The sequence below is a fragment of the Pelophylax lessonae genome (genome assembly GCF_965119305.1).
Source record: "Pelophylax lessonae genome assembly, chromosome: 6".
NCBI lineage: Eukaryota > Metazoa > Chordata > Amphibia > Anura > Ranidae > Pelophylax > Pelophylax lessonae.
In genome coordinates this window covers 222,841,993-222,867,476 of record NC_138773.1, presented here as the reverse complement: position 1 = coordinate 222,867,476, position 25,484 = coordinate 222,841,993, and the positions used below count along the sequence as shown (strand labels likewise).

At 37.7% G+C, this 25,484-nt stretch overlaps 1 protein-coding gene across 1 annotated transcript in view; it reads left to right on the top strand.

Moving 5' to 3' along the window:
* The window catches only part of ABCA12 (ATP binding cassette subfamily A member 12), a 255,154-nt gene that overhangs the window by 110,637 nt on the left and 119,033 nt on the right, over positions 1 to 25,484 (top strand). The window contains exons 13-17 of the mRNA XM_082262043.1: positions 3,419 to 4,594; positions 8,750 to 16,000; positions 17,801 to 17,922; positions 18,192 to 18,289; positions 24,139 to 24,377. Coding sequence (XP_082118169.1) covers positions 3,419 to 4,594; positions 8,750 to 16,000; positions 17,801 to 17,922; positions 18,192 to 18,289; positions 24,139 to 24,377 — 8,886 coding nt within the window. The remainder of the gene's footprint in view (positions 1 to 3,418; positions 4,595 to 8,749; positions 16,001 to 17,800; positions 17,923 to 18,191; positions 18,290 to 24,138; positions 24,378 to 25,484) is intronic.

Sequence of the window (25,484 nt, the reverse complement as noted above, 5' to 3'; positions counted from 1 at the left end):
ACCCAGATACAAGTATTAGAGCAGGTAACAGGCATCAAAAACACAGTTCAGCAGCGATGTTGCTTCTGTGGACAACCAGAAAAATGGTCGGCCATTTCCTGTGATTTTAATATGGACTTTATATAACCAACTTTATTATCATTATTGGTTCTTGTTAAATTAGCGCTGCTCTATGTATTTTAATGCAAGAATATAGTATTCCTAGTTCAGCAGAGTTCCCTTAAAAATTAGGTCTCTTCCTCAGCTAAGAATGTTGCCGTGCCATTTTGCAGGATTCATGACCCAGCGCCTCCTGCAACTTTGCCTGTTCCTGTTTTTTAGGTTCCCTAGGAACTGCTGTACATATATTTATGGGTGATCTATAAAAGAAATGCATCCATTGAGCAGGGCCGGCCTCTAAATCTCTGACCATCTTGGTCAGCTATGCGCACGTGCACCCCCTCTCCCATTTTTATTTTTTTTAACCTACAATAAAACAAAAGGGAATGTTTAAATAAAGATACAGAATACATTCTGATAGCACAGATAACCTTGCTAACCAACTCAGTGAAATATTTCATGTTAAACGATAGCATGTATTCTTCCCATCAAAATGACATGTATAGCTTAACTTAAAGTATGAAAATCATTTGATTCTTGCAGATCTTGTCACTTTACAAAGGGTTGGGTACTTTCTTTTATGTCATTGAATTGATTGGCATGTCTTGCAAACAGAATCTTTAAAAATGACACACGTATCAGTCTTTTAAATCATTGCACTCTGACGGATCCTTTTCATGTTGCTTTTTCTGGCTGTTTACTTTCAACAATTGCATCGAGCCAGAAACATCATTAAAATGTATACTTTTTTACAGAAGCAACTAAGTATTTTATAAATACTAAATTGTTTCTTGGGCATTTGAATCTAATAATCTGTGTCACTTGCGTTCTACTTTCATATAGATGACTGCAGATTAGCAAATATAATAACAAGAGCATGCTAGCTATATAAAGTATAGAATGTTGCAGTCATGACGAAAAATTCGGAGTATTTTAAATATATTATTCCATAATGTTCAGACCAGTGTTCAGCACAATTGCTACATTTCCATGCATTTTGTTCCAATGTTGACAGGTAAAGCATTTCATGCATCTAATATTTAGTTGTCTGCCACCGTAAAGAGTACTGTTTCTACATTGTGGCTTTCTAAAACCACAGTATGCCATTTTACATAGTGCCTATTGCCTAATGCCCTCAAACAACTGCTTAATAGTGCTTAATGCCCTCAAACAACTGCTTAATGCCACAGTTCAGACTACTTACTTACCTGTCAGATCTAAACCCCATCCAACAGCTGTATTTAATTTTCACTGGTGCCAATGATCATTGTTGTTGCTGTCAGTTGCAGATTCAAATAGCAACATTTACGCCCTGAAGAAGGGGGGGTCTCTGTTCCCCTGAAATGCGTTGGTTTTAACATGTTCAGCTACTAAAAAAATGATGATCTTTTGATCTAAGCGGGATTCTTATTGCTGATTTTGGGCACTTCTTTAATCGACTACCACTGGAAACTTTGGAAATGACCACTAGGTTGTATCTTAAGGTAGCAGCCTAGACCCCTTAACAAGGGTCCACTGCCTTTTTTCATCCAGTCGGGCCAGATTGATTGGGAGTTAATTTCCCCAAGTGGCCCTCTCTCACCTACCACCCACCCACAGACCCTCTATCGAGCAGGTCATTCCAGCGCAGCCATCAACTTTTAAAAAAACTACAGTTAAGACTAGTCATTCCATCTAAGCTAAAACAATGGGTGCATATATACTTGAATAGGCTTACTTTTTCCAAATGTAACAAGAGAAAGTAATTTTGGATAGGACAGGCTTGGAAAAAGATAGATAGTATCATCTTTACAGGTAGCTAAGGCTGGCCATAGACGGTTCGAATGCTGAACCGCCCCGAGATTTGAACCATGTTGATCGATTAATGAGCTGGGGTACAACCAACATGCCAGGTTTTTACCAGCGATTATTGCTAGTGGCTGCTACAGCAACCCGTGGTTGCAGGAAAAAAAATTTCTCCGTGTATGGCCACCCTTGGATAAGTGGTACTCATGTACTTGTAGCTGGTATCAAGTTCCTTCTGTGATTTAACAGACTAGCAGAATTTTGAATATCAGGTAGCTCCCATGTTTAATTGTTGCATGTTTTACTGTCATTCACAGTAGAAAAATGCACATTACAACAAGCAAGGAAAACTTCTAAAATGTCACTAAAGGCAACATTTTGTTTTGTTTTGGATATTGTAAAGAGGGAATAGAACACCTGTCAGTTTTTATTGCTGTCTGTGCCCCCTCTAATTTCCTCTAATTTCCTGCTCTGGATATGGGACTATGGGACAGGAAGTAAAAGGAAATCTCTGCTGTAAGCCCTTTCTTATTCTATCCAAAATGAAAATATATATATATATATATATATATATATATATTGCCTTTAGTTACACTTTAAAGACACAGTAACCTCTAAAGTTTTACTTTTTTAAATATCTCTAGTTGAAGGCAATCTATAACCTGAACGCAGGCTCACACCATGTCTCTAAACAGTTTATGACCAAACACAGGGGTGACTGTCTCTTACTCTGTTGTCAGATATATGTACAATATTTTTGGATCCTAGCTACCGATGTAATAATACCTACCCCCAGCTATGTGCCACATATACACTTAGTTGATAGGCCAATTTGACAAGCTAAAGTTTGTCTTAAGGAAAAACCTTTTATTAGGGTTTGGGTGGGGAGGGATTAGAATCACAGTTACATTAGCTTTTTTTTTTTTTTTTTGCTGCATGTATCCCTACTAGGGAGATTCATTCTCTATACATGTCATATATGTTCATATGAACATTGTTACTGAGCTTGAAAGTGAGGAAAAATCTAAAAATTTGAGTTGCCACCAAATTTGAAATAGAGGGGGAATTTTCCAATGGGGACACTTGTTTTGGTGACAGATGTATAAAAGACTGACTTCACTTTGGAGGGATTCCCACTAACAAAAGGAAATTTCATGAACAGGACAAAGATGGCAAAAAAACTTTTATTTTAGATACAGGGGATTATAACTTCTCAGAAACAGTCAGACCAAAAATCTGGGGGCAACATAAATGGTCTTCAGATACTGAAAGTGGCCAACCAGTTTCTTAAAAACTAAGAGAAATTCCACAGAAACAAAATAATTATACGTAAATCCTGAAAAAGTATACCAGACAAATACGGTAGGAAGAAAACATAGGTTTAAGCTGCTTTAAAAGTAACAGAACATTATAAAGTTGACACCAAAGCTAGGTTTGATTCTGTGTAGTGGCTGAATTAATTAAGTAAACACAATATTTTTGTTCAATGCACATATCTATAGTGAAGAAATGTTTTCTTTTTTTTTTTTATAAGGGTACTGGAACATATTTTAACATCTTTCAAAGAAAGTGGCCTAGAAAATGTTACCATTCAAGCACTGGAAAATCAAATCTTCAGTCAATCTTCAGAGGAACAGAAAATTCTTCAAAACATTTTAAGCATTGTGATGTCAGCTATTAACGGAACAGCATCCAGTGTGGCACTACAGCCACAGGCTAATAAAACCAATACTTTGTTCGAACTTGTTCAAATGTTAATTGAAAACCAATCAAACACAACTATACTGAGCCAATTGGGAAATTGGATAAATGCAACACATATTCCCAATGAAAACAACCCTATTCAAGGTCTCAACACATTCAATAGGTCGGAATTTACAACAGTTTGGCAAATTATAAACAGTCTAATGGAAGGGAATTTAAATAATTCACAGGTTGAAGAAATACTGAAGGCTTTACAGAATGTCTTGTCTTCTCATAACATCACTGATGGGTCAGACATCTTTCACCTCTATGAGCTGTTTGTAGATATTTTCAATCAGACTATTAGTATTGGACCCATGAATTTAACACAAATGTTACAACCTTTCTTAACTATGGACTGTGAAGGCATTTCCAAAGTAATTAATTCTGTATATATAATGATACAAATGACCAGTGCCTCTACCACATGGCCAGTCAATACGTTGGTTTCAAATTTTACAATGGATATTTGTAACTTATTACAAGGGAATAATTTACAGAATAACTGGATCAACATTCTTCACACCTCCAGAGAATTTGTTGCCTTTGTAACACCTCTTGTACCAGACAGTGTAAGAAAGTATTTTACTGTAGCAGATAACATCATCGAGGTGGCAAGTGACTTAATAGCAGACCCAACTATATCCCAGAGCAAGATAACCTCCATTATGAACATTGTATCAGATATAAATGAGTTGTTCAATAAGACATCAAGCTCACCCAACTGGGCACAGAACACAGTTTTAAATAAACTGGTTTATTTCTTAGTGGATCTTGCCTGGACATCTTCATCTGACAAAGAACTTATTTTGTTCAAAACACAGAATTTCTTTTTGGAAATAATCCAGGACATACAAAATATGCTTAAATTACAGAATGGTTCATCATATGATGTTTGGATATCCTTTGCCCTGGATGTTATGGGAATTTCTATAAACACAACTCAAAATGCATCTCTACAAGAAAGGTTAGTTCTTGAATTGTTCTAGGAATTGTTGTAATTTAAAATTCAAATCCAACCAAAACTATTATTTTTGTTGTGGATAGAATGTCAAAGAGAGTAAATTCTCTGTCAGAATTTTTAAATGTTTGTGTCTCCATTGGTGATACTTCCTCTGAAATTCCTATCCCTCTGATACGGGATCAGATGGACATTGAGTGATTAAGCCAGCCATCCATGGATCAAAATTTGGCCGGTTCAGCAGAATTTTGATTCATGTAAGGGGTAGGCTGGTTGTACAGTAGTTTATCTACCAATCTATTTCTGTACAACCGCCTTCTCAAATTTTCCCCACTATAGCCTGCAATGATCAGTGTGTTCTGACAGCAGGGAAGTGTCCTCACTGTTGGAATACAAAGGCACAGCGGGGAGAATTCCCCCATCCACACATTTGGTTGAACAAAAAATAAATGAATTATCTATGGGCTGCTTTAGTAATTTCTCCAAGGTAAACAGAGATAGCAACAAAAGTCTTTTTAGTAGAGTAGCAAAAGGTTAGAACCTCTGTGAAAATGTTATTGCTGTGTATGTCTTCCTATGTTAACTTTACTTATAAATTAAATTTATTGTCCTGGTGTCCCAGGGTATAAACGAAATCTCTGCAGTGGAGTCAGAGACAAGAATGGAAACCTGACTTTTCAAACCTTTTTCATTTCTAGAAAGAAGTTTTCTCTGGCAAAGTCTGCCCATTGTGTTAACATACTGATGATAAGTATGTCACTTCAGTATTTTGGCCAAGGAAAATATTATTTTCTCTAGCTCTGTACTACACTCATGCAGATGGGTGGTGCTCACCCCCTAAGGAGTTGCTGAGTTAATTTGGCCCTCCTAATCTTTCAGGAGGTAAACTGTCCCACAGCTGTTCCAACACTTGTAAGGTGACTAATTAACTGAATTTCACTCTTTTAGTTTTTGCTTGAAGGAAATATATTCGTACAAGCCTGAAAGGAAAGAGGGCTAGGGCACAGGATAACCCAAAAGAGAACTAATCACAGACTACAGAAATGATCACAGTCCGTATGGATGAGGGCTTCCATCCTGGTTTTAGTCTCACTCCTCCTGGTTGTACCGCCCGGCATGTTAGTGCAGGCTCTTTAGGTTCTAGACCTGCACCGCAAAGCACATGCACCCTTTCCTAGGCAGCAGACCTGGGAGGTTAGAGGACTCCAACAGTATACATCCTTCACAGGTAAAGCCTGGGAGGCAAGAGGGAACTCACAAGGTCACGAAAAATGTGTATATCCTCCCCCAGCTTGTACCACTAGCAATGAATAATGATGGGCTGAACACCCCCTTGTTCAGTTCCCACCAGAACATCTCAAACAGGGAAAAAGTTCTAGTGAACATGCAAACTCTATTAAAGTCTATGAGACACGAACATGAAAAATCAAAAGTCCTCATTTTAAAGGCTTATATGCAAGTTATTGCCATAAAAAGTGTATATGGACCTGGGTACTGCCCTGGGGGACATATATCAATACAAATTTTTTTTTTTAATTATCGTGTTTACAGGAGCAGTTATTTTAATGATGCTTAACCACTTAAGCCCCGGAAGATTTTACCCCCTTCCTGACCAGGGGGTATTTTGCGATTCGGCACTGCGTGACTTTAACGGACAATTGCGCGATAATGCGACACTGTACCCAAACTAATTTGACGTCCTTTTTTTCCCACAAACAGAGCTTTCTTTTGGTGGTATTTGATCACCTGTGCGATTTTTTGATCATGCGCTATAAACAAAAAAAGAGCGACAATTTTGCAAAAATAACAATATTTTTCACATTTTTTTATATGAAATTCCCCCCCCCCCCCCAAAAAAAAATGTAAAAATCAATTTTTTTTTAAATTTTTGGCCAATTTGTTTTCTGCTACCTATGTTTGGTAAAAAAAATCACAATAAGCATATTTTGATTGGTTTGCGCAAAAGTTATTGCGTTTACTAACTAAGGGAAAGATTTTTGTCATTTTTGTTGTTTTTTTAACGCGTAATGGCGGCGATCTGCGGGTTTTTTTGCGGTACTGCGACATTGCGGCGGACAGATCGGACCCTTAACTGACATTTTTGACATTTTTGGGGGTACCAGTGACATTACTACAGTAATCAGTGCTATACATATGCACTGTTACTGTAAAAATGACACTGGGAGGGAAGGGGTTAACTTTATTGGAGAGGGAGGGGTTAAGTGTGTCCCTAGGGGCGTGTTTCTAACTGTCATTGGATGTGGCTAGTGGTGTAATAGCACAGATCAACGGTCCTACATAGCAGGACCGAGTGATCTGTGTTTTTACACAGGGGAGAATGACAGGCGGCTTTGTTTACACTAGCCGCCTGCCTTTCTCCCTCTCTGCCCGACGATTGCGAGTGACCGGCGGACATTGGGTCCGCCGGTCACACGCGCCGGCTTCGTCGGGTACGAGCGGGGGCGGGAGCGCGCCTCCGGCGGCGCGCGGGAGCCCCCTATTCGTTCCCAGGCTAGTGACGTACCGGTAGGTCACTTTGTCTGGGAGGGGCTGACCGCCGCCGTAAATAGTCAGGCGGCGGTCGGCAAGTAGTTAAAGTGAAACAATAACAATGAAAAATTCCTTTAAATATCGTGCCTGGGGGGACCCTTAGTCTGCCTGTAAAGTGGTGCATCTGTACGATGTATGGAGCCTGCAGCAATACTGACATTTCTGAAGGAAAAAATGTCATCAAAACTTGCTCGCTGCTGTAATGTATTGCCGGCTGCGGGGGTGGGGGGGGACGAGTAGTGCTCTGTGTGTCTTATAGACACACAGAGGCAGCTGGGGAGTGAGCATGCATGAGTGCCCCTATAACAAGTGGCTTGCTTTTGGGGCAATCGGCAAGGGGGAGGAATCAGGAGACCCAAGAAGAGGAGGATCGAGGCTGCTCTGTGCAAAACTATTTCACAGCGCAGGTAAGTTTAACATTTACAAAAAACACATAAGCCTTTATTATCACTTTAATTTGCTGTGTCCCTTATGCTGCTGGTCTCTATTTTCCTTGAAATCTTCATCCTCCAACTGCCCCCACCAACTTTTGGTAGGGCGGGGGTTAATAGATCTGAGGGAACTGTGACAGAGACTCATCAAGTGTGCCTAACTTTACCCACCCTTTCCTCACAGATCCTCAACTCATAGAAGCTGTACTATGCTTACTATAAAAATAATGTTATCTATAATTGGAGGACAGGCAGATGATTAAAAGGTCCACCTCCTTCATTCATACATCAAATTTCAATAATAGAAGCTGTAGTATAATTAGAGCTTGACAGAAAGGGCAAACATGGGGTAGGGGTGGGTCTGAGGATGAAGATTTCAAGAAAAGCAGGACAGGACGGATTAGTAGTAAGTAATGTCCCTTGTGCTGATTTCAGTTTTTATTTTTTATTTATGTGATTAAACTTAGACTTTAACACTATATATAAATATAAAAGGTTAGCTATAGAATTAGCTACTTGGAGAGACTAGTATATCAAGCTAAGACCTCTGCTCATGTTTAACTGTTTTATCTAGAAAAGTACAGTTACAAGATTATGATGATGAAGGAATTAGACACTTGTTATTCATATTAAATTTTTTGTAATATATAAGTGGAAATGAACAAAAAAAATACATTAATAAAGAGAAAAAATTAAAAAAAAGAAGAAAAAAGCTGAAATGCAGGTATAGTAATTTTTACATATTTACATTGATCCAGCTTGGACCAATCTAAGTATATATGTGTCATACCTGTGGGACCCTAGTGGAAAATGGAAATCACTGTAGTAGGCAACACTTCTACAATAATCTCCACTGGTTTTCAAATCCTGTGATAAGTGGCAGCCTTGCTGCTTAGTGGGGATACCTTCATGGTTCTAATTTTAAGGCTTGGCAGGCCTCTATTGGCCACAAATGTCTGGTGAGTGATTCATTTTACTATACAAAGTGGAGCAGTGTTTGGATTAAAGAAGAATTAATATTTCTCTACTACTTAAAGGCATAGTGTTTGGGAATGTACCCAAGTAGCTGCTAGATTGCTTTAAATGTATGAATAAGCTTTTCTTAAATATATTACAATTAAAGGCAATTAAGTGGCTGTATACCACTACATAATAAGCATGGTTACTCTTCTCTCTCTAGATTCCTGAATAAAGTGTGGGATTCCTTTAAACAAAATGGTTTGGAGAATGTGATCATCTCTACAATCAGTCATCTTTGGCCTACCAATGGTTCCGCCAGCTCTGAGAATGCCTTCATACTGGAACATTTCCTACAGCTTGTCTTCAATATTACTGATATGATCATTTCTGAAACCCCGTCAAATGTGACTACTAATACTATAGAAAAAGCCATGAACATAGTACTAAATGACCTATTTCAGATCTTACTGGCACAAAATAAGAACATTTCACTCTTACTTGATGAGGGTCTTCAGTATGTTAACATGACTAAAATTCTGAGTGAACTTGAAACGTTAATTAACAGCCTGACCATCATGAATATTCCACAAAGCATCTCAAATGAATCTGCAATACTGGTACATCTTCTAAATACCCTAAATCAATCAGATTTCATGAATATCATTGGCAATATTATGCAGATTGTACCTACTTACGATAATATGAAGTACTTTAAGATGGTTATGGGTGCATTGGAAATGTTCGGAGAATTTGTCCACATAAATACCAGCACTGACATTCAAGAATTCTCTTCAATCCTAGTTAAATATCTGCATATTTACTTAGATACAAGCAACCAAACACAAACTTCTCTAATGCCCATTCTCAATTTGTGGCAACATTTTACTAATATAACTAATACACAGATCAGTGATACCAGCAAAATAATTGTAGATTTACTGCCTCTTTTCAAATCCCAATTTCTGCTAAATGAAAGCATTGATGTTCGTAATCTCTCTTCATGGCTTGTTGGGATTATTTCTCAGTTAACACCACCAGAGGAAAAGACCAGATTAGAAAATGCAGCAAATGCTACTCTCCAACTCATCCAGTCTATCCAGGAATGTAATATTACACCCATGACCTGTACTGGGCTTACTGAAGTAGTAGAGAAGTTCATGTCTGATTTAATACAGTTGGAGCTGGCGACACAGAATGCAACTTTAGTAAATAACTCCCTCCTACAGTTTGGATCTTTTAACCAGTCTCAGATTAAAATGATCAATGAAGTATTTCTGGTGTTGTCATATGCATTGGGACATCCATATAATTCTACAAATGGAAATGCACTTTTTGAAGAGTTTTCAGCTTTGACAAATCTACTCTTAAACACCACAATAGTGGATAATCTAAATATCACTTCTCTTTCATCCCTAAAGGATATTGTAGATGTGTTCAATTCTGCTAATGTTACACAAATTCTTCTTCAGACAGAAAACCTTCTACATGCCTATATATGTATGAACCAAACTGATTCAGACCCACTATTGTGCAAACTTAATGTGACTTTTAAATTAACTCAACTCATGAATCTGCTGCCCTTGGCACAATCAACTCATGAAGACTTAACAATTATAACTTCGATAGCAGAGCAATGGCTAAGCCAGCTTAATATCAATGCTTCAGTTTATGAACAGCTTATTGATCTCTACAACGTCACAGTTTTAGCATTTCAGTACTATCCTACACTACAAGCAATGAACACTTCATTGGTGAATTTTGTGCATATACTACAGGACATGGGTTTACTACTAAATACAAGTTTACCTGGATATGATATTGCTGTAAACCTGCTCTCTGAGATGGTAAAAGTTGAATCCAAAATTGTGTACAGTGTTTACAATTCATCCCAGTTGAATATTAGTGAACTATTAGAGATAATAAAATTGGAGTTGGACACCATAAACTGGCTACTGCTTCAAGCAGAAAATCAGACAGGAACTTCAGCCAGTTTTCCTGGAGCCTATACAATGCACACAGTAACCCAATGGATTATACAGAACTACCAGCAATTAACCATAATAGTAAAAGACATGGAAGATTTAATTCGTTCTTTTAACAGCATATCCCCCAATACAACCATTGATGCACTAAAAGCAATAGTGGAAGATTTCCTGACGCTGTTTCCTCCACAAACTGAAGATGCTCAGCTAATAGAGTCTTTAGAAACTGTACTAAATGTGACAGAACTCTTGCTAGAAATAACTAGCCAGGATACATTAAAAAGACTTGAAACTTTTATTAACAGCTTGAAAGCTTCTGTATTTCAGTTCAGTATATCAAATGATCCATCCACACTTTTTAATATCCTTTCTAGGTTAAATGAGACAGATTTTATTTTCAAAATAGCCAACGTTATCCAGGGTGCCATAGGTAAGGACATGCAATATGGAAAAATGTTCATAAATGCTCTGAAGATGTATAACGATTTGATCCAACTGAATAACACAACAAATATGCAAGATCTCTCAGCAATCTTTACTAAATACCTATCCATTTTTTCAGACTCTATGAACCAGACACAAGCAGATCTACATGTCATTCTTAATCTATGGCAGTATCTTAATAATTTGACAGAGAAACAATCTAACCTTAACCAAGTTGTTGTAGATATACTACCATTTTTCCAATCCAATATGTTTTTGAATGGAAGCATTGATGTTAGTTATCTGGCTTCTAGGATTGTCAACCTGATCTCTCAGTACATACCGCCATCAGAAAAGGACAGATTTGAACAAGCAGCTAATGCCAGTCTGCTCCTCATACAGACATGCAGTGTTACACCAATGACCTGCACAAGATTTGTTGAAGACATACAAAAGTTTGTATCTGATGTGACAAAACTGGAGTTAATGGTCCAGAACAAAACTCTGGTAAACAGTTCTCTTCTGGAAGAGTTTGGATCCTTTAATCAGTCACAGATTACACTGATCAATAACATTTTTCTGATGCTGTCACAGGCATCAGGATCTCCATATGATTTTTTTAACAATGGAAGTGGAATTTTTGAAGAATTTTTCACATTGACAAGATGGTTTTTGAATGCAACTAATGGGGACAATATAAACATCACATCTATTACATCCCTGCAGAACATCATAAAAATGCTAAAATCGACCAACATCACACAAGTTCTTCTTCAGTCAGAAAACCTGCTCCGCACCTACAATTGTAGAATCAATTCTGATGTAGAACTATTACAGTGCAAACTAAATATGACATTTCATTTCACACAATTCTTGAACAAATTGCCACTGGAGGAGACAACACTAACTAAACTGGCAGCTATATCTTCTGTAGCAGAACAATGGCTAAGTCAACTGAATAGTAACATTTCCATATATCAGCAGCTCACCGATCTCTATAATGTCACAATTCTTGCGATTCAGTACCAGCCGACAATGCAAGTAATAAACACATCTCTTGTAGGGATTGTTCAAGCGTTACAGGATATGGGTGTACTAAATTTAAATTTAAATGAGTCGGATTTTGCCATGAACCTGCTCTCTGAGATGACAACAGTTACTTCTAAACTAAACATCTTTATCCTTTCCAGTTTGTCACAATTAAACCTCACTGAAGTTTTGGAGATTTTACGACTGGAGTTGGATACAGTAAACTGGTTATTGGTTCAGCATGAAAATCAGACAGGCGCTTCAGTTACATCCCCAGGTGCCTACACCATGCAGACTATAAGGCAGTGGATTATGAATCATTACCAACAGATAAGTCTTATAATAAAAGATATAGAATCTGTAAGTAATTCATTTACCCTTCTTGCACCCAACGGATCAGTAGTTGCGCTGAAAACAGTATTGGAAGATCTTCTTACAGCTTTCCTTCCACAAACAGAGAATGCACAGCTGACAGAGATTTTACAAACTGTGCTGAATGTGACCAGAATCCTACTTGAAGTAACTAATCAGGATACAATCAGGGAGCTAGAAATATTTGTGCAGACATTAATATTCCAATTTGATATATCAACTGACCAAGACAAAATAGTCAATATTTTATCCTCTTTGAATCAAACAGATCGTATATTGCAAATAGTCAAACTGGTAAAAAGTGTCATTGCTTCCAATAACATCCCAAATATAAAAGTCTATCTGAATGCACTAAATATGTTCAATGATTTGGCCCAGCTGAATAACACCATAAATATTCAGGATATTTCTAACATTATTACTAGGTACTTGCCCATTTACATGGATGTAAGTAACCAGATGCAAAATTCATCAAAATTTATTTTTAACTTTTTACAGTATCTTCTAAGTTCAATGAATACACAGTCAAGTGATCTCAGTAAAGCTGTTGCTGAAATATTACCATTATTCCATTCACATATTCTATTAAATGAAAGCACAGACACCTACAATCTGTCTTCTTGGCTTGTTGGATTAATTTCACAGTACATACAACCAACTGAACGGGACAGGTTTGAAAAAGTGGCCAATGCCACTCTCCTCCTCATTCAATCCATGCAGGTGTGTAGTACCACACCTATGATGTGTACAGGACTAATTGATGGAGTACAGAAGTTTGTCTCTGATGTGACACAGCTGGAGTTAATAACACAGAATGAAACTCTAATAAACAGCTTTCTTCTGCAGCTTGGATCCTACAACCAGTCACAGATTGCAGTAATTAATAAAGTGTTTCTGGTGCTGTCATATGCAACAGGGTATTCGTTGAATGCTTCTACAAATCAAACCAACCTTTATGAAGAAATTCTTATGCTCACGAAGTTGCTACTTAACACAACAATGAAAGATAATCTAAATAACACAATATCTACATCTCTGAAGAATATTCTCCAAGTACTAACGTCTACCAACATCACACAATTCCTTCTTCAAACAGAAAATATAATCCACAGTTATACTTGTACAAATCAAACTGATATAGAGTGCAAATTGAATGTAACATTTCAACTTATACATCTCCTTCAGTTGGTACCACTAGCACAGTCAACTCAGGAAAATGTAGGAATCATCTATTCTGTTGCTGAACAATGGTTAAGTCAACTCAGTAGTAATTTGTCAGCATCTCAACAACTTGATGACCTCTATAATGTCACAATGCTAGCACTTCAGTACCACTACCCAATACTTCAAGCAATAAACACATCTCTGGTCAATACTGTTACAATCGTAAAGGATATTGGTATATTTAACTTCAGTTTGAATACAACAGACCTAGCCATCAGCATTCTATTTGATGTGATACAAAAAGTTGATTCTGAAATCAGTATGTACTCCCTTACTGATGTGTTACAACATAATATCAGTAATATTCTGGAAAACATAAAGTTTCAGTTGGATACTCTCAATTGGTTGCTACTTTGGGCAAAAAGCAAGTCTGAAGGGTTCAATAGTTCAACAGCAATCATTCAAATTAATGCAACTGAAAAATGGCTAATCAGCATTTCTGAACTGATTACCTCATTTAATAGAACCTCCATTGTAACAGATCTGCTGAACATTTTGAGTTTAACTATGTCAGATAAGCCAATACAAGGTCTTATCCAGCAAACTGGCACAGAAATTCAGAGTTTTATGAATATCTCTTTTATTAGAAATCTGTTTATGAATCAGAGCATCCAAAAAGATGCTGAAATAGCTCTGTTGCTACTACAAGAAATTAACAGAAACAACATATCATTTATCCTATCATCCATTAATCAAGTACTACAAACCATACAAGGTGTACAGGGGCTTGAATTGGCATACCAATTTTACAGCAATATCACCACTGAGAAAATCCTCACAATAGTAAAGGAAGGTATGAGGATCCTTAATGAAATTGAGGCAAAAGGGACAATAGGAAAAGAAGCCATCTATGAAATATACAACTTTACGTACATGTTAGTTCAGGGTGACTGGAACTGGGTACCATTCCAAAACATTTCTGCAATGGAAGCTGAGCTGCTGGATGTCTTCTATATGGCTATGAAACCATTCCTAGGGGGCAATTGGACCCAAGTTTATACTGGTAGCTGCTCCCCACAGGACGTTCTACAAATACTTGTGCAAACAGTTTTCAAAAATGCCACAACCAACCTGACACTAGAGAACACAACATGTGACTGGCATTTAATCTATAACAGTTCTGAAATTAGCTCAATCAGTAACCACTCACTAGGAGATATGATCTATCTGGCATTGAAGAGCTCTCCTGTTTTCAATGATGTCTGCAGTAAAGACAGTTTGCATCCACTGGCTGAAGAGTTGGCATGCCTAATGCAAGCAATGAGGCTCTCCATAAGCATTCTGGCAGATTTAACAAAGATATCAGGTTTACAAATACCACTCATCCAGTCACTGAATGATAGCCTGACTTTTATCTGTAACAACATGCCAGTTCACAATTCTACATTTCAGCAGGAAACTCAGTTATTAAATATTCTAAATATAATGTTTTTAAACCAATCCAACCCAATGCACATTTTAATTCAGTTTCTCATTGACCATTATAGTTCCCCCGTAGAAATGTCAGATTTGCAGCAGATGTGGACACAAATCTCAAAGATCATCAATGTTCTTGCCCCGATAAATTCATCTTTGGATGCATACATTAATGAGCTAGTTGCAGCAACTGTGAATATGACTGTTCAACCAGGATGGTTTGAATCATGGCAAATCTTAAATAAACTTCTTGCCATGAACTGGACGGCTGCCAATATTGATGTTTCCCTGGCTGCATTGGATCAACTGAGAAAAGCAATTATACTCATAGACAGTGGGTTGGATATAAAAACAATCCAGATTTATCAGGCAATTGTTTCTTTAATGAAAAATTATCCAGTAATAAATTACACTGTGTCCTCAACATCAGAATGTGCTTCTGCCCTAAGTGCAGTGGCCAACGTCTTTCACTCTATCTGGACAGCTTTTGATCCAACAAACACATATCTGGATAAAGGATTACTTTCTAACTTCAGTCTACTGGTCTGTGATAGCTTTCATATACAACCTGAAAACATAACTACCTGGATTTCACCTCTAGAAACATTTAAGAACATTTTGCCATACCTGGCAATCAACACATCAGCTGATATAGTAAATTACATTACTGGTTTAGAGAAGATCATCTTGTTTGTTTCTGATGCCATTAGCTCCCAAAATATTTCCCAGGAGATCATGCTTGGAGGTGTTTATAAACTTTTTATCCAAGAACTGAAGATATTTAGTAATGAATCCTATATTGCGGACTGGATAGAAAATATACCTGTAAATCAAATAATCCCTAGTTTTACAAAAAGTATCACAGTGGGACAGATACTTGCTACAGAAAGGGATCTTTTGCTTATGCTGTCAAGAACCCTCAATGCTACTTCATACTCAGAGGGAATTTCCATGTTATCTGACCTAGTGGCTAATTTGTCCAGCAGCACATTCAACCAAGGTACAGCCACCGGTATCACTCAGCAGTAAGTAGACCTTTTTAACCTGTTACATGTCCAATACTTTTGTGTTCTAGTGTTATTCTATGCTTAAAGCTGACCTTACATATGCCATTTTCTAGCAATTTCAATCAGTTGTTAAAATGCAAATTGAATCGTGTGATTTCAATCAGCTTAATTTTGGTTGAAATTGATAGAAAATGGCCTTTTGTATAGTTATCATTAAATCATCTCACAGTCAATGCTTGACTGATTCTTTGGATAAAAAAATCTCTCGTTACAGAATTCTCTAAGTCGACAGACTGAGTTTTCTGGTTACATTTACCTGAAAAATATCACTAATATAAGCCAAAACTTTTACCAAAAAATGAGTACCACATAAAAAGCAGTATCATATGTATGAGTAGCCTTAGGGCTTGTGTCAATTGGCCAATGCAGTTTACTTTCAGGTGCATTTAACTTGCATTTCAAAGCTAATTTAAAAAGGCTTCTGGGATAATTCAAAGTTTTTGACCGGCAACATGATCTGCAGTTGACCTCCTTCTGACTATCAGTTGATTTTAAGTCTGCTTCAATCTAAGTTTGCCTTCTTAGAGTCTTGTATGTGGAGAAAAGCAGTTCTGATGTGAAAAAATACCATTGGCACAGGTCCTTAGACTAATCCCCTTAACTGCATGATCTGCCATGATATTTGCCCTTTATTTTCTTAAGCATTTAGCATATGCACTGTAAGCAGTGTACTGTTGTGTTCAATTGTAGAAATTGTCAGGAAATCTGTGCTTGCAATAACATGTACAGTAATTTTGATGCTTGAAGAATCTCATTATAACCATGTAATCGCCTCTCATATAGATCAATTTCCTAAAAAAGTGTTTCAAGTTGCAGCTTTGCTTGCACTTATTAGATCACTAAGGCTAGATTAAAGCAAACAACTGCTAAGAAAAATATTTAGGCTACCAGTGCTGATCTTTTTTTGCAAATGCCAGTTACTTGGCTATCTCTAGCTAGGTCTCTGACCTAGGCAAGATACTAAAAAACACCAAAACTATTTGATCAACATGAAAGCTAGGCATCGAGAAAATATAAAAAGAAGCCAGCAATGATAGCTCCCATATTTGTCTAATTGCATAATTCCTTTAGATAATATCAAATATATTAGTGTGCATTCAATGTAATGTATTATTTTTGGGATGGTTAATTATAACAAAAGCACATCTATGTAAGTTACTTTTAGTAGAACAATCATTTATAAAGCCCATTTGCCTCAAATTCCACCTAGGTTCAAAAAATAACATGGCTGGATGACAATAGATTGAAGTACCTACTGGATTCTTAGACTGCCCCTGCAGTGTGGTCTTCAAGCTAGAATTTCCAGCTTTGCCTAACCACCACAGTCATCATAAAGCTAAATGAGGGGTCATAATCCAATATCTGGAATATAAAATAAATCTAGCAGTAAGAGTAATCCCCTTCCTAAATGCCTTGTATGGCAAACACATATAGCTGGGAATTCAGGTTCTAAGATATAGTTGATGGAGTCCTAGGAAACAAAATCTATGAGGGATTCAAGGCTTTAGTGTCAACCAGAAAGAATGCACTTGATTTTTAATAATTGAGGCCATGCTATTATTTTTATTTTTATTAATATTATCATTTGCATAGTTCCATCATACAACATAGAACTTTTATGTATTTGCTCTTTCATGCTACAATAAAAACACGGCTTAATACAAAACAGTGCACCTTAGTATTTTTACATGGCAAAATCTGTAATTAATTGTTTTTCATAGGGTTGTATGACATTAACACAACTCTTTTCTGCTGCAGACTTCTGAACCGTATGATAGAATTCACAGTTACTGTGCAAGTTCCTCCACTGACAGAACCTTATGGAACTGTAATGAACTGCTTGAAGAATGTGACTCAAGACCTCTCCAGCAATCTGAGCGGTATAGAAAATATCCATTTGTGACCAATATTTGCCATTTTCAGCCATTTGTTTTAGAAAGTTTAACTGAACTTGGCACTAAAATGTAATAAATAGCTTTTATAACCAAGGCAAGCAGGCCACTAATTAAGCAGCATTCTATAATGTGATATAGATTTTTGTGCAATTAATGCACTTACTGAGTATCTAAGAATCTGGGCTGAAGAAAGGATTTCAGTATGGATTTCCTTGTGGTTAAGGGTTCTTGATTAATCATCTTATCTTCTGTAGGGCACCTTGAAGAAGCAATTCAGCTGGCCAAGGATTTGTTTACTCAAAGCAATGAATCAGCAAATGCATCAGCGATTCCAGACTTACTCAAGCAAAAGGCAAGTTAGCTAAAGCAATGTCACATCATGTACTGTATATAATTCTCTTCACAGTACCTGAGAATTATGCTGTCACACAACAATAACTCTTTCAGACAGGAATTAGCTATTACCTTTATTTAGGGTCAGTAATGTTATCCATCTCATTCCTTTAAACTTTTAGGGTGGGATAGGCAAAGCAGTTTCACTATCAATTTTGTTTTTACCCCTTGACCACAAATCTCTACTTTCTGTTAATTAAATAATGTCTTGAATTATATCATCAAACTAAATCATGTGACTCAAATAATATGTTATTTGGTTAATCATATATAGCCGTAAATTTTTTTAGAATACTGTTTATATTTATATAATTGGTGTATGATGGGAATGACATATCTTTGGACAAGCAGGAGTGGTTCACCTCTGCAACAAGCACGCTGGGAACAATATATTTAAGGGGTAATTTGCAAATAAAAAAATAAATAGCATATACAATTGCAACACAAGCCATGTTGTAATTTATTATAATTAAAAGTTATATTTCCTTATCAGTCTGCTGTGCTGCCATTTTCTGTAAAATTCAAAGTAATATAGCAACCTGGAGGTAATCTGTACACTGTTGGTGCATGGAACATCCCCAGAGATGTCATTTCCTGCTTGTGTGATTGGCTCACTGATTTTCCCAGAAGTCTGAAGTTAAGATACAAGTCTAATTTTAGGTGTGAAAATTATGTAATATAAATATTACTAGCAGCACAATACCTCAATAGTGATATAGGAAGTTACCACCCCTAACACCTTTCCAGGTGGTGGGGCAGGGATGTCTTACATGATATGCTAACTGCGTAAAATAACATGTGTATGATATTGAAACAAGTTGAGATTTGTAGAACATCAACTTATAGTGCATCAATAATACATAAATATCAACTTAAAGTGCATCAATATTAAATTAATAATAATCATATGGTATCCATATATCATAAAACAATATTGCAAGTGCCCATATAAAGTGCATCAAAGTAACGATAAAGAGTGCAAAGGTAAGTGCTATTGGTATTCGTATGCAGTGCAATCAGCAATAAAAAAGTGCATTCAGTGTCCATATACGGTGCATGTAAATAAATTGCTGGTATGTACAAAAGTCTCTTCAAAGTGCTATAGTGGACTGATCCTTATCTGTCTTCCAGTCACTATGGAGTGTGATTCAGAACAAAGGTGGTGACACCCTCCGTGCTCATGGAATATGATAGAAATTCACACTTACCAGAAGGTGTTGACTCCACTACCGTACGGCAAAGGAGGTCAAGAAAGGCTTAGGAAAATAGTCAAGATCTTTGTCTCAGCTGTCCGTGCCTGGGTGGTCTTGGATAGTCCTAAGGATAGGTGTGTGGGGACACAAAATTCGGACTCCTCATGGTGTAGTAGATATAAAAAATTTCCAAAGTTTATTAGCTTCTGAAGACGTCATACATGATGACGAAACGCATGTAGCTTTGTTTTGGTACCTGCATTGGAGCGCAAGCCGCTCACACACCAGAAAGCTCAGAGCAGCGGCAAGCTGTGTTCGGCTGAGAGAGCCAGTTCCCCATTACTCCCTGGTGGTGTGTTTTATTGAGGTTTTTTCCTTTGCATTCTTCCACTGTACGACCAACATTTTTATTATGCAAATTTTCTAATAAACTTTGGAAATTTTTATATCTACTACACCATGAGGAGTCCGATTTTTGTGTCCCCACACCTATCCTTAGAACTATCCAGGACCACTCGGGCAAGGACAGACGAGACAAAGATCTGGACTATTGTCCTAAGCCTTTCTTGACCTCCTTTGCCGTATGGTAGTGGAGGTCAACACCTTCTGGTGTGTGTGCATTTCTATCATATTCCACGAGCACGGAGGGTGTCATCACCTTTGTTCTGAATCGCACTCCATAGTGACTGGAAGACGGATAGGTATCAGTCCACTATAGCACTTTGAAGAGACTTTTGTACATACCAGCAATTTATTTACATGCACCGTATATGGACACTGAATGCACTTTTTTATTGCTGATTGCATAAGAATACCAATAGCACTTACCTTTGCACTCTTTATCATTTTACTTTGATGCACTTTATATAGGCACTTGCAATATTGCTTTAGGATATATGGATACCATATGATTATTATTAATTTAATATTTATGAACTTTAAGTTGATATTTATTTATTATTGATGCACTATAAGTTGACGTTCAACACATCAAAACTTGTTTCAATACCATACACATGTTTTATTTTATGCAGTTAGCATATAACGTAATACATCCCTTCCCCACCACCTGGAAAGGTGTTAGGGGTGGTAACTTCCTATATCACTATTGAGGTATTGCGCTGCTAGTAATATCTATATTACATCATGTTCACTATACACCACTGTGGGTTGTAGCAGCAGCAGTCCAACCATTCTACACATTTATTCTTTTGTTAATTCATTCTTTGGCGCAAATGTTTTTTCACTCCAGATTTTAGGTGTCCTCTGCAACATAAAAATTTGTTTTGGTGAGGTCTTAAAGGGTTAATCACTTGCAATGTAGACCCTGCCACCCTCCTCATTAGACCCCTGCAGGTGCATCAGCTGATCAGAAATGAAAAACTAAACCCATTCAGAGTCAGTCCTGCACAAGACATGATCTAACAAATAGCTATTCCTTTAGAGCAGAAACAGGTACAACTCTGCAACAAAGTTTGTTAAAATGTATGTTGACCACCTAGAGGGGACTGTTTTTTTCTCAACAAAAGTGGGGTTACTCTTTAAAGCTGAACTCTAGGCAGATCTAAAAGACATGTACAGTACCATAGTATTATTAAAGATAAAGTTTAGATATGGCAATTTTTACATAGGCCCTGCTTGGACCTATATAAGTATATATACTATAGGGCTAATTTACTAAAATTGGAGAGTGCAAAATCTGGTGCTCCTCTGCAAAGAAACCCATTCATTTCCAGGTTTTATTGTTCAAGCTTAATTGAACAAGCCGAAGTTTGAAGCTGCACCAGATTCAGAGAATTCCAGTTTTACAGTTTTAGTAAATCTCCCCCTATGTGCCATACCTGTGGGATCCCCGTGGACGTTAAAAATCATTTTAGTAGGCACCGTTACTACAGTGATAGCAATGGTGCCTACAACAGTGATTTCCAGCTTCCATGGGGATCTCACAGGTATGGCACATGCATACTTACTGTACATTGGTCCAAGCTGAGCCAATCTAACTATAGAAAAATTGCAAACCCAAACTTCACCTTTAAAGTGTATTAAAACCCAAAAATGAAAATGTAATATATTGCAACTTCCAATCCTTAGACCTGGTGTCTGCAGTAATTTTCTTTTTTCAGGCTTTTTTCCTCTTTATTTTAACCTGGCAATCCTGGTTATAACACACTTCCTGTCCATTAACAGCTATGCTTTTTTCTCTACTGTATCTATAATGGCAGCCATTGTTCCCACCCAGGCTGAATTTCAAGCATGTTCACTTCTATTTTATGGTGGTTGGATGAAAATGAATGCAGCCACCACATCTAAGAATTTGTAAGCTGCAATATATAACATTTTTGTTTTGGGGGTAAGATAAGCTTTAATATAATATTAAATGTGTCTTTAATGCAAGCGATGTAAGCGTCTACATTTGTATTTGTGAGAGGAAGAAGCTGATTGGTATCACAAGAAGCATATACTGACTAAAAGCATGCTGCTTGGATGCGGCAGCAAAGGGACAGAGAGATGAGCTCATCCCTCTGCTGCTTCCCCTTTCACTGCCAATAACAGTCTAGGGTGGGTCCAGAATGACCTGTGCTCTGAAAAGTGGGTTGAGGACATCTAGTGGCAAAGGAAATAATACTGCAAGGGAAATCACTGGTTTGAAGCTGAATATCTAAGATAACAATTGTACTTTTATATTTTTATTTTGCTAAAATTGGCTGGAGTACTTCTTTAAAGAATATGTAAACCTACATATTCCTGATATGTGTCTGCTGTACCATGTACTTGTATGTAAAGGTATCCTGTTCTCTTCTAATTGCTTCCTTTAAGTGAAATCGCTGGTGTTCTTGCCAGTCTCTCTGCTTTCCTATTAAAAACTGACCACACTCTTGCACCCAACTGACTAGCTTTTGAAAGGAGACCTTTGGGTTAATGATGCAGGTGCTGGGCTTTTCAGTCCCGGGTTCCCCAGACATGGCCTTGTGCTGCTTGGGTATTGACCAAATCCCCTACCACTTCCATACGGTCCTTACACACATTCTGTTAGCAGCTCGTCTTTCCCTAGTCAGGCACTGGAAGGACCCTAACCCCACAAAACTAGCCGAAGTCACTAATATTGTGCAAATGCACGCCACCTACAAACTCACGTTTGCTTCAGCTAACGGTAACTTTGGTAAGATGGCAGTTACATGGGAAATATGGAAAAATGGGTTTGAATCCCATTACAAGGTGTGAGGTGTGGCTTCATTGCGTTTGTTGTTGTCTATTCCTTATCTTCCTTAACCTCCTTTCTTCTTCTTCTTCTTCTTCTTTTCTCCTCCCTTTTTACCCTCCCTTCTCCTTGTCTCCCCCCCCCCCCCCACTCTGTCTCACCTGTACTCTGCAGCCTTCTCCAGTGGTAGACCGTTTGATCTTATCCCACGCAGTGGCGCTGCCATAGATGTGAATGATACAGGCTGTGTCCTGGGAGCGCTTAGATTGGGGTTGGGTTGCCCCTGGCCCATGCCACAGGTAGTTCCCAGTTGGGGTGGCTGGACTGGGTGTGGCAACTCTGGCCCTTCTCGATCCCTCTTGATGGGCCTTAGACATGACGCTTGTTGAGCCTAGGTTTAATCTGGTTTAGAACTCTTGTAATGCGCCCTGCGTGGCAAATCTGGGTTTTACTATGTTCTACTGTGATTGCTCGAAGGAACTTTGACAGTCTTGTTTTCTTGTTCAGTTTTGTATGTTAATTGTAAAATCATCAATAAAAATTATTGAAAGTGAAAAATGACCACACAAGGCATGGAAGCACAGCATGATTAGTGTTCTGGCTGTGCTGGGAGCTAATCCAATGATCAGGCTTGTGCTGACATGCACCTCTCTGTACAGCCATTTACTGGGAAGACAAGTGTGCTGCTATTTCTCCTCCCTGTGCTCTGTATGAAGAACAGACGGTATGTGATCACTTATATAAAAGGGGAGAAAGGTATTTATAATTTTTTTATATGTATACATAAATGTTTTGCCTTTCATTTCTATTTAAACTGAATGTTTTTTTTTTTTTTTTTTTACAAGGCGTGAGTTTACATATACTTTAATTAAGTTCACAATACTGTGGGGTTGATTTACTAAAACAGGAGAGTGCAAAATCTGATGCAGCTCTGCATAGAAACCAATCAGCTTTAAGGTTTTTTTTGTCAAAGCTTAATTAAACAAGCTGAAGTTAGAAGCTGATTGGCTACCATGCTCAGCTGCATCAGATGTTGCACTCTCCAGTTTCAGTAAACAAAATCAACCCCATTATGTGCTTTATGTTTACAGGCAAATAAACTCAGCAAAGGTGATTATTTTATCTACGCTAAATCAATTCCGTTCTATCTCTGCTGCAATGGGATGATGTGTTATGTATGTGTTATTTTTTACTGTCTAATCAAAGTTCTGGACATCTGATATGAGGAACTTGTAACAAGCTATTTCAAAATTCTTTTCAATGCAAGTAATTTCTGTTTCTTTAAATCAACATATATTTGTTCCCAAAATAATTCTGCCTTTTTTCTTAGATTAAGGTACAAAACAATGGTAATAGGCAGTACATAATACGTATGCAGTTGTTGTATACCAAACATAACACTGTTGTTTCTTGTAGATGTACCAACTCCAATACCTGTCCGGTATAATCTGTGGATTGGAAGGCTCAAACAACTCACTGTCATACTGCTATATGCCCTGTCAGTATATTACACTTCTGCAGTACATGAGCAACCTGTTGTCTACAGCAGCTAATTTCACCCAGACAGCTACCAGTTCACCAGCAATAATAACATCATTTCTGAGCAGCCTATGGCAAGTCTTTGAAAATGAAATGAGTGTCCAGCTGAGCACACTGTGAGTTGATCAGTATTAATATGGTTGTGTAAAGTAAACCTATTGCTCCATTCAAGCTCCATCATAGCTCTTAGCCATAGGCGTGCGCACAGGCTATTCCAGGTGTGTCTGGGCACACCCTATTTACCCCATGAGGTGCTGATTCCCCCTGCTTTCTGGTGCCCCCTGTCTCCCCCCTGCTGTTCTTCCAGCTTCCTTCCTCTCCTCTCCTATTGGCTGCTGCAGGAGATATTTCAGGATGGAGAGCAGAGGAAGGGGTCAATAAATATTTAATTTACCAGCCCCTTTCCTTTTCTGAATAAGAAACAGTGAGAGATCTGTACCAATCGCTCCTGTGTTCATTCTTAACTAAGCATAGTAAACTGTGGTAATTATGCTTCAGTTTGTAAATGAACAGGAAGCCACTCAGCACAGAGCACTTCCTATTCATTCACTGTCCAGCGCAGCTGAGGCTGCAGAGAAAGGGAGTGGGGAATCTCTGTCCTCAGGTCCTTTCTCTGTTCCAAAAGTGAGACATCAGGGGTCTGTTTAGACTTTGACATTTCACCAAAGCCCCCCAACGGGGCTCCTATAATTAAAAAAAAATAAAGTAAAAAAAAAAAGTAGAAAAATACACCAATCTCTGCTCTACTGACAACGTCCACTGCCCTACTGACACTGTTCACTGCTCTGTTGATATACACACATGTGTGTTTGTGCTCTGGGGTGCACACCCTAATGCAATAGGCTGCACACACCAATGCTCTTAGCAATCAGGGATGACCCTACTGCAACATATTTACCTTATCTTTGGTACTAATGAGACCACTAAACAGTAAATGAGAAGGATGTGTAAATATATATAATTTCAGCCACAAGTGATTGTGACAGATGTTGAGGCTCTTACCTTTGGGCTTGATCATGGTAGGGATATTTGAGATTCTTATGGGTACGCCAGTCCAAAAAATTTTAATGTTGTTGAAAAAAAATTGCAACTTGTGTAGCCTTTCCAATAACTCACTAATGAACATGTAGTACAAATATAACAAAGCGCTTCGTTGAAAGTCTAAACATTGCCCCATATAAAGCTAGCCTTACTTTTTGTTGGCTGGACAGCAAATACATTTA